The 12,665-nt window shown below is 39.0% G+C and overlaps 1 protein-coding gene across 1 annotated transcript in view; it reads left to right on the top strand.

Moving 5' to 3' along the window:
• Positions 1-12,665, top strand: part of LOC115037212 (receptor-type tyrosine-protein phosphatase zeta-like) — a 56,451-nt gene that overhangs the window by 23,719 nt on the left and 20,067 nt on the right. Inside the window, exon 3 of the mRNA XM_029495710.1 lies at positions 11,990-12,169. Within this exon, the coding sequence (XP_029351570.1) occupies positions 11,990-12,169 (180 nt within the window). The remainder of the gene's footprint in view (positions 1-11,989; positions 12,170-12,665) is intronic.

Raw genomic sequence — 12,665 nt, 5'->3', positions numbered from 1 at the left:
AGCACGAGAGAGGGAGAGAGGGACATTTTTTTAAATGAATCAAAATCACAATACACCTTTCCAAAGTGCTTCCGATACACAAACTGTTGTTACTCAAAGTGGTTCATGATGTACCACTTCGGATATTTTACAACAAACCAGCCATTAATCAACAATAACAACTTTACTAATTAAAGGATGTTTAGCTGGAGCTTTTGAGCTATAAAATATATATTTATAGAGCTAATGGACAAAATGAAAAATAAAAAGCAGTGATATTAATTAGTTACTTTCTTGTACATAGTTTCTTTTCACTTCAAGCATTTTTTCCTTGTCTTTTAAACTAAGAGGATTCACAGTAATGGAGTTCCAACCAATGAACATGCAATTGTATGAGCCCATGTGCACATAGGCTGCACACAAGTTATAATCTGTGGGATTTCAGTCCTGGTCGCTTTTGTCAACACTGTGGAAATAAATGCAGTATATTACTATATGTAGATTTGTCCTGATTCCAACAGTTGTATTGGAAATGCCCCCAATCCTGATAATCCTGAGGGATTGGACTTTTACGAGTATGCATTTCCATGCAACGACCCTACACCATGTAATTTATAACTGCTGACATTTTCCGAACAGCGAATGTTCAACCAACTTTAGCTTGAACATTATTATTTAGCAGTAATCAGTTCTTCTTCACTGCTCTGAAACCACAATCTGTCCAAGACAAAGTATAAGAATTGCTTTAGAGCAGTGAAAAAACTGTTCACAATTTTGTAGAATCCATTTTGAAAAAGGAAGCGTCTACAGAATAGAAGGCTGTACAGTCTTAAGGTGCAAACACAAAATACTAACACAACATTATAGAAATCTGGAAGGAAAATGTTGGTATGTCCTGGAAATGAGGGGTAGGAGAAACTTGTTGGGTAGCTTTTTTAGATACATACCACAGAAAAGCAACCGGTATTTCTGTATGTCCATTATGTGTGTCCATGAATGTCCCAATTTCTTCAATCATTTCTTCAGCTTTGATCTGGTTTCATGCTGCAACCTGATGCCTGCAGATCAGTGTAGCTACACCTTCTTATTACTCACTACAGTATTATAAATATTAAATATTGGGAAATTATCAGGTCTTTTCTAGACATACTCATGGTCAGCTCTTCTCTATGTGATAAATCAATTGAGTTTTCTCTGGCTGCACAGTAATGGTTTGCATTAGCAATAACTTAAGACTGCATTAATATAGAACCAAGACGTCATTAATAATTGAAGAACACAATGACATTTACTTTTTGACTATGTGGGACCTTTAAAATTTTATCATGTTTATCATAACTTTTATAAAATCTGGCCTTTATCGCTGTTGAAATTTACAGCTTAGTAGCTATAAAATGTGGTTACAAGTAAACCTACATGTTCAGTCTGTAAAGTCTGGAAAAAGATCCTCCCTCTCCTCCATGCTGTCCTCATCATTCCTCTCTTTGTCTCCAGGGGGGTCCTGGGATCCTTCTGCCTAGAAGACACCCCATAAGGCCCCATCTGTTGTGTGTGAGTTTGTGTTTGAGTGTATGAGTGATGGTGTCTGATAATCCAGAGTTTCCTTTTCAAGCAAAATGCAATGAGACGCTATATATGGTATAAACCAATATGAAGAGTCAAACTAGAGGAGATCAGAGATGGAATTCCAAATACAATCAGATACAGAGATAGGAAAATGTATTCATACCTGTCACTGCATCATTAAGACAACGCAACATTAAGAGACAGAAGAGAAGATCATTCAAAAATGTTGAATTCATTACAGGTATTATTTCTTTTTATCTATACCTGTATATCTGTGTTGCTCCCACTCCTCTCAGTTTCTGTTTCTCCACTTCTTTCTCTTCTTGATCCAACTCAAGAAGCCAGGGGCCATGCAGGAGTCAGTACTCCCTAGTGCTTTAAAAAAATTTTTTTTACATCAAGATGTAAAAACAAAAAATGAATACATCTACCATGTAAGATCATAAAATTCTGTCATTAAATCTTTTCTATATGTTGTAAATGATCTGATTGGATAGAAAGGTGGACTGTGATGGACACCCACTGGTTATACGTCCACATTTAGAGTCAGATCACACTCTTGATTAAATCGTGCGTTTGTTTCCAGGAAGCATGTCTCTCTTCAACGTTGGTACATGCAGCTTCTCCTCATACAGCACCCTCATTAGCATTAGGCAGATATGTATAACATGAGAGGCGGTGTGATGGCTCAGTTGGGGGGGGGGGGGGGGGGGGGGGACCCAGAAGAAGTCTTTATGTATATGCAAAATTCATGTTCCACTTGGTATTGCAAATTTGGTCAGGAAGCAGGTATGATCACTCATATCAGCTTTTTTTTATTATAAAGGCAAGATAACAGCAAGAAAATAGCAGTTTCCAGGATTTTTGTCACAGCGATTGTTGCTATGATAATATTGAATTATATAATTAGGTTTCACAGTTATAGTGCAACACTGCAGTCGTGTTATGCCACTGGACAAAGATCCATGCTTATGCCTTTGCCTGTAAGAGAGAGACACAGATGAAAACCATGAACAGCGAGTAGAGAGCAGAAGGAGCCACACTTTTAGGTTGCTCCTAACTCGCTGCCCCCCTCTGATTTTATCAGCTTATCAGACAAGATGATCTGTTTTCCGTTAAGTAGCTTCATGTTAGCTGTGAGCAAATTGTAAATAGTTTTGGAAAATTGATTTAACTAAATGGTGGCTGCAGTATGATTAAGTTTTACTTGTAATTTTGTCTCATGACTGAGGATTGTGGTACTTATAATGCACATTGAAGAGGGGACACGTTTTACTTTTATCAGATGTAATATCGATATTACAATTGCCCATTTTACTCTTCCAATTGTATTTCAATCATTTGTTGACATAGGCCTGATGTTGGTCATTACGTGTAATAATGATAGTACCTTGTAACACCGCTTGTAGCCAGGCAGTGTGTTGTGTGTGCAGTGTGCAGACGTTGATAGTTAAAACAAAGTTCTCCGCAGTACCGCTGATGTGGAAAACTTAACCTTGGTCTGGAAGAGTTGGAGAACCACTATCCTGAACAGAAATTCATAGTTTGTCTCTGTACACTCTAAAGTCAGCAAGGCAGTTAGCATAAGCTGCCACAACTACAAAATATAAATGAACTCTTTCCTTTGCAGATGGACTGAATCAATGTTTGATTGTAATTGGATGCCAGCCCAAACCTGATGAGAAGTATTTACAAGCTTTATTTTTGAAACTACTGGTTTTTACTGATGAACAAATTGAATGCTCTCACTTGACCACGCAGCTCCCCTCAGCTATATGACGCAGTTTAGTGTCTTTCAGATCTTCTTTGTTTTGGTTTTACTGGCTATAAATATACTGTGTTAATCACCAGCTCCCCTTACAAGGTCTTGTAAATTTACCAGACAGCCAAAGTTAGCTATCCGCTGGCAAATATTATGGCTTTAGCAGCCAGACAGATATATTCCTCAAAGGTTAGTGAAGTGAAATTAAAGATGAGGGAATGTTGGGTTTAGATTCATCAGGTGGACAGAAACAAGACTCCAAATAAGTAATAATGGTGCCCTGGGTCTGCAGCGTGAAGGAAGAGACTTTGCAGACATGTTTCTCATAACAGGTTTACAAAAGGACAACATGTCAGTGTTCTTTCCCAGACCCTAGAACAAGTCCCTTTGTTGCGTTCATTGTCGGATCCTGTGAGATGGGTTGGCCCTGCTGATTCCTAATGGATTTCACAATTACAACAAAATTTGCTTTTAAGTTTTTAGCAAGAAAATAAGACCAATTCCAACATGATTCCACGCATGATAAGTTATCATTTGTGATTACTGAGCCCAGTCAGCATCAGCCTGTTGTCATTTGAAAGTCAGATGAGCCTGTCTTCATCCGTGTAGATGGCATGTGGTTTGTGTTATTTGTCACTGTTTGTCAGCAGGAAGCTCTTGACCTGGGCTTCTTCTAATCCCTGTAAAGACCACATCCCCACGTGTTTGTTGTTCTTTTAATTACCACATTATTAATTAGAGCATTTTAATGAATCATCCTTGTTTAAAAGCTGTTGCGGAGCCTTTAACACTGTGACAAGCTGAGATCATCGAAGCTTTGATCTCAGTTATTTGAGTCTCTGAACCAACCTTCCTTCATCACATGCGTCTGTCGTGTTTTTTTTTTTTTTTTTTTTTTTTGCTTTCATGCGTGTTTCCCACCCACCAAGTTCTCTTAGTCACCAAATACTTTATGCTGGCTGCTCTTCTGCTCCAGTTGTTGCTCAGCCTGTGTGGCTGCTCCTGCAGCCTTGTAATGATGCGGAGGTGCGCTCCCCAGTTTCTGTCTGCTATGCTTGTACCAGTATGTGGCTGGTGTAATGAGTTCAGCTGCTGTAATTCCTCCACATTGGCAGACATTAGAGACTCTGAAAAGACTACAGTCTGACCAAGTGGCAACCTACTGTGACATCACCTGTTGGTTTGTGAATCACCATTTTGAAGCTTATGGTTTAGTTTTGTGAACGCATATTTGGATTGAGGGAATCTAACTTGCTCCGTACTGTATCCTGATGTCAGGCAGGACACAGTTTGTCTATTAGTCGCTGTTTAACCATGTCCTAATGTAGATTCTGTTTTGTGATGTAATGATGTTCCCTGTAAAAAAACCTTTTTTTTTTTTTGCTCTTTAAAATTAGACATTATTCAGTTATGTTTCTAACGCAAAACTCAAATTGATTTGCTCCTTAAATGACTTCGTTTGCGCTTTATATTTAGAATTGCCTGTTTTTTGACAGGAGTCATGTGATGTGAGTTGATCAACCATCAACTCACATCACATGACAGAGGCTTTCATGCTCATTATCAACCACCTGCCTGTTTCCTGTTGGGTCCTGCAGAGAGTATCATTGAATGACACCTGTGAAGAAGCCCAGATTGAAAACTGACAACAATATTAAACATTTTTGATTTTATCAGGAAATCAAGATGAAGAAAAGACTGAGTGAAGACGCCCAGATGATCACTGTAAACACAGGGAGCATGTGATTTGATTCTGAGACGAAGTTCGTCATTGCCCAAGAGTAACAGCTTTGACTGGCTGTCAGTTAGACAAACAGGAAGTTCAATTGTGGTCATGGTGAAATTAAGAATGATTCAGCATTTTTCCCAAGTTAGTTTTATTTTGTTTTGAACTTTAATCTTTTTTTTTCCACATATTGATAACCATTAAATCACTTCACAGCCTGTCTGCTAGTGTTTAATATTTAACTGAATGCTGAGAGTCTCGCCCCAGAGTTTTTTTCATGTTCATGTCTAGACAGAGCCATCAGAGATCACATGAAGAGCATACCGGAGTACTGATTCATACCTCAAGCTGTTTCTTCTTTTTTTTTTTTAATTCTCTTTTTCTTTTTGAATAATCTGACAGCTCTGATTGTCAGATACGGTGGCTGCTGACAGTCTGTCATTTCCATATAGTAGATCTGGCTGAATGAGTGATGTGTGTGTGTGTGTGTGTGTGTGTGTATAGTCCTTTCTTTGCCATACATAATGGATTCATTTAGTAGCTTAGATCTTGTCAGCTTCAGGCTCTCTCCATTATGTCAGTCAGTGTGTGCGCGCGCCCCTGAATGCATTCAGAGACATTGATTCTGAAATCTAAAGATCACTGAAGTCTCCTTTCACAGCGAGGAACAGCTCTGCTTTCTGTGCTCAGTCTGCTGCTGCGTTATAATCAAAGAGTTTTACTGATTGAAATACCAACTGTGACAGAACAGTCGTACCTCAGCTGTAAAATTCACCATTACATTCTGAAGGTTTAAAGAAAAACACTGGTTTATTCTGGAGAGAACCAAACTGTCTTACCTTTTTAAACATAAAAAGTGTATAAACTGGGTTCAACATAAAAAAAGCTAACAAGCCTTAGTATTATGCATGCAACAATCCTTTTCAAATAGATTGCAATAATATAGGTGTATTTTCGAAAAATATTTGTAATCAGCCTTTCCACATTAGATATAGTTAGGGAAAAGGAGATGGCGCAGTCAGAATCATTTTGTGTATGTGTGTCACGTGTACTTCAACACCTGATGAGACCAGCAGCAGATCTGAGTCTCCTCTGACGAACCTGATCAGAGTATGATTGATACTGTCTCCTTCTAGACCTGTCTTTGTCTCAGCAACACTCTCTCTCACTAGGTAACAAAGATCACTTCTCTGCATTGGATCTAGTTTTGGTTTCAGTGTTGATGTCACTTTGGAAACAGGCCAGACCAACAGATGTTTGAAGGGAGTTATATAGGAGGTACTAATATTCTTATTCTCACTTAACTGTTTTAAAACGAGAGGGTGATACGATTTTCTATTGGATTGAGCCCATTTAGTGCCTGTTTCCTGTTTCTTGTAAAAAAACAAAAACAAAAAAACAGCCTTCCTAGTTGTTCTCCCAGGTAAAAAAAGGGTAAGGGAGTGACGGCCACTAGGGCCACTCTAGGGAAGTTTGAGCGTGCCAGCTAAGTAGTGTTACTACAGTTCAAATTAGTTATAGAAAAAATATATTTGTTTACCATCATTAAACAAATTGAAGCTGAAAGCTGAAGCTTGAAATAAATAAATTCCTTATTTATTAAGCCAAAAGAACAATGACCCACTTGTCCAATGTTTTTTTTATATATATATATATATATATATATATATATATATATTCATATTCAATGACAAGTCAAAGCCAGTTGTTTGTTGTAGCCTTCTCAATAAATTTAAAATATATTAGGCATTAGTGAAGTGTGTGTAATGTAAGAAATCCAAAATTCAAAATTTCTATATGCCCAAACGTTTAGTAGATGAATAAATAAGATAAGGTTAAACCATTCAGCCGCCTCCACATTACGTGATAATGCAGATTCAAAAGAACCACTGTGGGTTAAAATGAACCAGCAGCATTCTTTGCTTTGAATATTTGATACATATTCAGCTATTTTTCTCCAGCACTGATGCAAACAGGAGCCGACAGTCGCCAAAAAAAGTCAAGTCAGGGCCTACATTATTCAATTTAATAATGCTGCGTGTTGTCTCCACGGTTAGCTCTCTCATCCGCACACAACCTTTTCACTGAAGGCTGAAATCAGCTCTGTGCGTGTCTGTGTGTCAAAAGGCATTTTTTTTCTATCACCATGAAACAAACATTCTCATCTCTCCACCTCTCTGCTCCTCTCCTTATCTCTCCTCTCTCCTCCTCTCTCCCCCCACTCCTCTCAATCCTATCTGTTCCCCTCTCCTCTCTTCATCTAACCACCTCTCTGCTCCTTACCCCTCCCTCTCCTCCCTCTCTGTCCTCCGCCTCTCATCTCCCTTCTCCTCCACTGTCCCCCCCTTCCCAGTGAGGGTGTTGTGAGAGCAGCAGCATCAGGTATAAATGGTTTCTGTATTGACCACTTGAAGGGCTGGCCCTGTGACAACATTTGGCTTTTTTCTCAGCAGCTGAAAGTGATGAATCGTAAACTTACATTTCCCTTAAGTCCCCTAGGTTCTTTTCTTCTTGACCATTTTTACAATTGAATGAAAATCTCCCATCAGAAGAGATTTTCAGAGATCATCTGTAGATCTAAGCTACAGTTACCTCCACCTGGCTGTCTGATCATTATTTGTAGCACATTACAATTTACAGACACAATTGTATCTAAAGAGAGAAAACATATAGAAGTGTTCTTGGTGTGATAGTGCATATTCAAAGCCTCAAATTACAGAGCATCTTACTGCAGACTCTTTAGCATCCTGCTCATGGCTGATGCTGTGTTGACCTGTAAACTGCTGTGTTCACAGCTCACCCTCCACTCTCTGGTGATCCCTTTTAACACAATGCAGCCACGTCAACAACTTCTTTGACATGATGTCACTTTGGCTGCAGAGTGAAAAGACGCTGCTGGGTAGGCTCCATTCAACGAACAGGGTGGTTCATGGGCTGAGAAGTCCAGCTACAGGATGTTGCAGTGTAGGAGGCAATGGTTCTGGAGGTAGACACTCTAAATAAAGGGGTGCACATTGGGGTTTCCTGCAGCTCACCCGATGTACACCTGCAAAGATGCCAAACAACAAAAACACAACATTAATAGATGTTAACAGACCACTGCCCTGCTTGAAATTAGTATTTCATTGTTTATCATTTGGACAGCACGGCGCCATAGTGGCTAGCACTGTTGCCTCACAGCATGAAGGTTGCAGGTTCAGTTCCCAGGCCTGGGGCCTTTCTGTGCAGGTCTTCATGTTCTCCCTGTACTTGCATAGTTTCCTCCGGGTACTCCTGTTTCCTCCCAAAGACATGCATGTTTAGGTTTAGTGACTCTCTATCGCCCCCAGGCCTCAGTGTGAGTGGTTTTTCCTCTCTTTGTGTTGGCCTTCGATGGACTGGTGAACCGTCCAGGCTTAACTCTTGCCCACTGTGAGCTTGTAGTGGCTCCAGCACGCCCCACAACCTGGAAACAGATCAACAGTCAAAGATGAATGAATATGTATTATTTTATCTGTATACATTTATTTTTAAAAAGGTGTAACATTCAGATTCAGAAAGAGAGAGGGAGAAAGGCAAAAAGCTCAGAGATGGATGTGACAACAATAGGTACAACGTCCTCACATTGGCAGCATCAGCAGACTATTCTGCAACTACTGTGGAAAAGTAATTGGAACTCAGAGATATGAAATGTAATTTCCATATTTAATCATCTAAATTTTACTGCTAGACTTACTGTGTGTGTGTGTGTGTGTGTGTGCACGCGTCTATCGTTTAGCTTAAGGGAATTTTTTTTTCTTTCCTTTCTTCAACCTGTCAGCGACTTGTTGCCATGGTAGCATAGAGACGGAGGAGTAACTCTGTGTTTGTGTATGTTATGATGCAGATGGATGAGGCTACAGTGGCCAGATGTGGTCATTTCACCAACACAGACGCAGACACAAACACATACTTTCATATTAGTAATTAATATGCAGATGAAGATGTAGATAAATGTGAAACTGACAATATGGTATGCATATTTAAAAATTGCTGTGCCATTGAAATGCACATTTTGTGAGACATCCATAATTATCTTTCGTACTTTAAATTCCCATTCAGTCAATGTATTTTCAGTAAAATGTAAAGTGTTAAATTGTGCTGAAGTGCCATCTGAGGTCTCAGTTGTTGACAGTGTATCTGTAAATCTCGGGTAATGGAACTAAATTTATCTGCACTCCCCAATACCATAGGGGGTAGCGAAGCAGATTGTAATTTGGGTGAAAAGACTCTATATAGGGCTGCCCCCCCCCCCCGCCCTCAGCCCTGGTTGTGAAAACTTAGAAAGAAAAAAAAATCTAATTCTCTCTCTCTTTAATACTCTCTTTAATTCATGTTGAGATTATGTTGTTTTCACATCACACTTATGAAAGTTTGTTAAGCTGCAGACTGCATGAACACGCTGAACAGCTTGTGCATACAGCTTGGTGTCGGTGACCTCACACCTGCAGCTGCAAACTGGCAGCAGCGAATTGAGAGTGCTGAGTTGAACTTAAAAAGATCACTCACATATACACACAAGCAGACGTACACATTCAGAAATGTAAAACCAATGCCAGTTAAGTCATGTGTGACCAGTTACAGTTAAACCAACTGCTCTGAACTCATTTGACCTATTGCCTTTATTCAGTACTGTAAAGCACATTCACACACTCTCTCCCTCTGTCGCTGATACACACACACACACACACAATAGCAAATGAAATCAGCCATTATCTTTTATCTTTTAATAATGCATCATGCATTTTAACATTTTTGTGGAATGATTCCTTGTGATATTTGTCAGATTGTCAATGTTAATTCTGAAATATTCATCAGCAGGATGAATGTAGTGTAGTGGGCTTTCTGTGAGACCAAGAGGATAGAGCAGATGAAGGGATGCAGAGCAAATGAACTCATTCACTCAAGCAAAGATGAGAACTGTTCATGCTCACACGTGAACAGATTGGTACGTAGACATATCTGGCACCTGTGAATTAATATTTTACATGCACAAGCAAACAGTGCATCGCAGTAAATGAGAATCTCCTGCATTTATACGCACACAAAAAATATTCAAGTAGAATGAAAAAGCATACTTCGGATGCCGAGTGTGTGAAATGCAGTCATGAATAAATTCGCTCATGTCATTAAAGGTCTTTAAATACAAATTGTAAATTCAGACATGCATTCATAAATAATTCACTCACACAGACATTTTTAAGGCAGAGCGGGTGATTTTTAGCATAATACGTGTGAACTGTGTGTGTTATGTATGTGCTATGCTACATGAACAAGCACTAAAATACAAAAATTACCACTTTTGCATTTTCTTTTCTTTTTTCTCTCTTTTTTTTTTTTTTTTTGCTTCTTTGATTGGATTTATCGTTTTGCTTGCAAAATCTTTTTCCGATGCTGTTAAAATTCTTCTACATTATTCATGTGAAAAGCACAGGCTGTTTAAATTGCATAAATAGACACTCCTACACACGCACACACACACACACTATCAATAAGTTCTAATAGGATTCATGTTGTGGTATCCAAAAACAATTTACAAACACAGATCCAGACATTCACAGGATAGCAGTAAATGTACACTAAATAGAAAGCATGCACTCATGCATTACCAATGTACACACACACTAGTACGAGAATAAATGTGACCTGAGGGCCAACCAGTCATGTTTGACCACAGTTTGACCATCTGCCCCCATTAGAACTGGACTAATTTAGCAGATGGTGAAAACAGCTATGTGTATTTCTCAGTGTCTTGTGCACGTCAAAATCAAAGGTGCTATATGACGCCTTTAAAGATACATAAATCATAACAGCATTTGTGTCGTTTTGTTCCATTGGGGTGACTTTTAGTCACAAAACAGGAAGAAGGGATTGGTTTTCTGGTGACAGAAGATGTAAAGTGAAAATATATAATCACGTCATTGGTCCTTGAACATCCTTTTCTCTTTAATTCAAATACATATGTGTTTTAGTTGGCAAGTCAGTTTAAGGAAAAGAATTATTGAAGAAATGTTAAATACCATCCCCAGACTGATAGACGTGTATATTCATTAAAAGCTTCTGTTATTGTGTGTATGTGTATATGTGTGTCTGTCTGTGTCCACTTAAATTGTTTTTCTACTAATCCTAAAACATTAACTGTGTAGCTCTGAGAGGAGACAATGAGGCAAAACATTTGGTTTTGAATGCATCAACAGTAAAAAGAGCCAATTCATATAATAATGTTTCAGCAGATAGTACTCAGAAATATAAAAAAGAAACTATATGCACTGTTAGGCTTTGTGGACCCTCGAAAACAGTTTAAGAAACACTAAACTTAAAACCAATCCACTCACAGACTATAAGAGGTTACTTACTCCTTGAGTCTAGGGCAGTGATTTTCAAACTTTTTCTGTCATTCCCCGCTTTGGATAAGGTGATAGTTTTCATGCCCCACCGGCCCCCATTGCCTCAACTAAATGCTAATGCTAATGCAAGTAAAATACTGCAATCTTAAAATGTTCTAATTTATTGTTGCCCCTCTTTGTAGAAATGTGTTTGTTCTGCTGCAATTAACATGCCAACTTTAATCATTATTTTCCCAATTTGGTTCCAGCTCACGTTTTTTTCCCGGTCTCCGATCTAAAGTTCTTTTGATTTAGGCTACATGTAGGCCATTAATGATTACTTTGGTTGTGTGTAGATGTTTGATTTTGAATATAGGATCTTTGTTGTCAATAAAAATAGGCATGAAAAGGAAAATTTCCTCTAGTTTGTCGCCCCTCCTGCCATGATTCTATTCCCCACCAGTGGGGCGCACTGCAAACTTTGAGAATGGTGGGTTTAGGGTCTAGGCTGTGTTCTGTCGCTAAGGTTGTGATGTGCTTATATCTGATTGGAAGCAAAATCTGCTCTTTGTCCTGCTCCTATGAGTATCTCACTATTTCTCTCATGTACAGGTACTCTGAACCAACGCAGCTGGGGTAAGAAGTACCCATCCTGTAACAATGCCAGGCAGTCTCCTGTGGACATCGACGAGACGTTTACCCAAGTTCGGCTGCAGTACCAAAACCTGCAACTAGAGGGTTGGGACCAACAAACAGCAGAGTCCAGCACCATCCACAACAATGGGAAGACTGGTATGTCCATGTTTCTTAGTAACGCATCTCACCTGCAGTAACTGGTCCCTAATGTTTTGCGAAGGAAGGCTTATTTGACTTTAATTTAAAAAAATAAATAAATAAAGCCTAAACCTTAGGTGCTGACTTGCTGAAACAAAATTGTTTTGTGTTAGATATAAGTGGCTAAAGTCATATCGGCAAGCTGTTTCGCATGTATTGAAAGATAAGGAACCAGGGGGATTTTTACGTTTCTTTTCAATCCCAGCAGCTTATTACAGCAGCAAAGAAAAAAGATGCTATATGGTGTAGATCCTACAGAGATGACAGAGGCATTATCCTGGAGCTAAAAGATATAGCATCTTAATCCTTGGTTGTGGAAAAATGGCTCAACTTTCCAGATGCAGGAAGAAATTCTCAACCTGTAGGTTATTGAAGGAGAGAAACAGGGAGGATTTAAAGGTGAAAGCGTCAGGCAATGAATGAACAGCTGACAGAGAGAGCAAGTAATCCAGAC

This window comes from Echeneis naucrates, chromosome 23, assembly GCF_900963305.1.
Source record: "Echeneis naucrates chromosome 23, fEcheNa1.1, whole genome shotgun sequence".
NCBI lineage: Eukaryota > Metazoa > Chordata > Actinopteri > Carangiformes > Echeneidae > Echeneis > Echeneis naucrates.
This window is presented reverse-complemented; position numbering and strand designations above follow the sequence as displayed.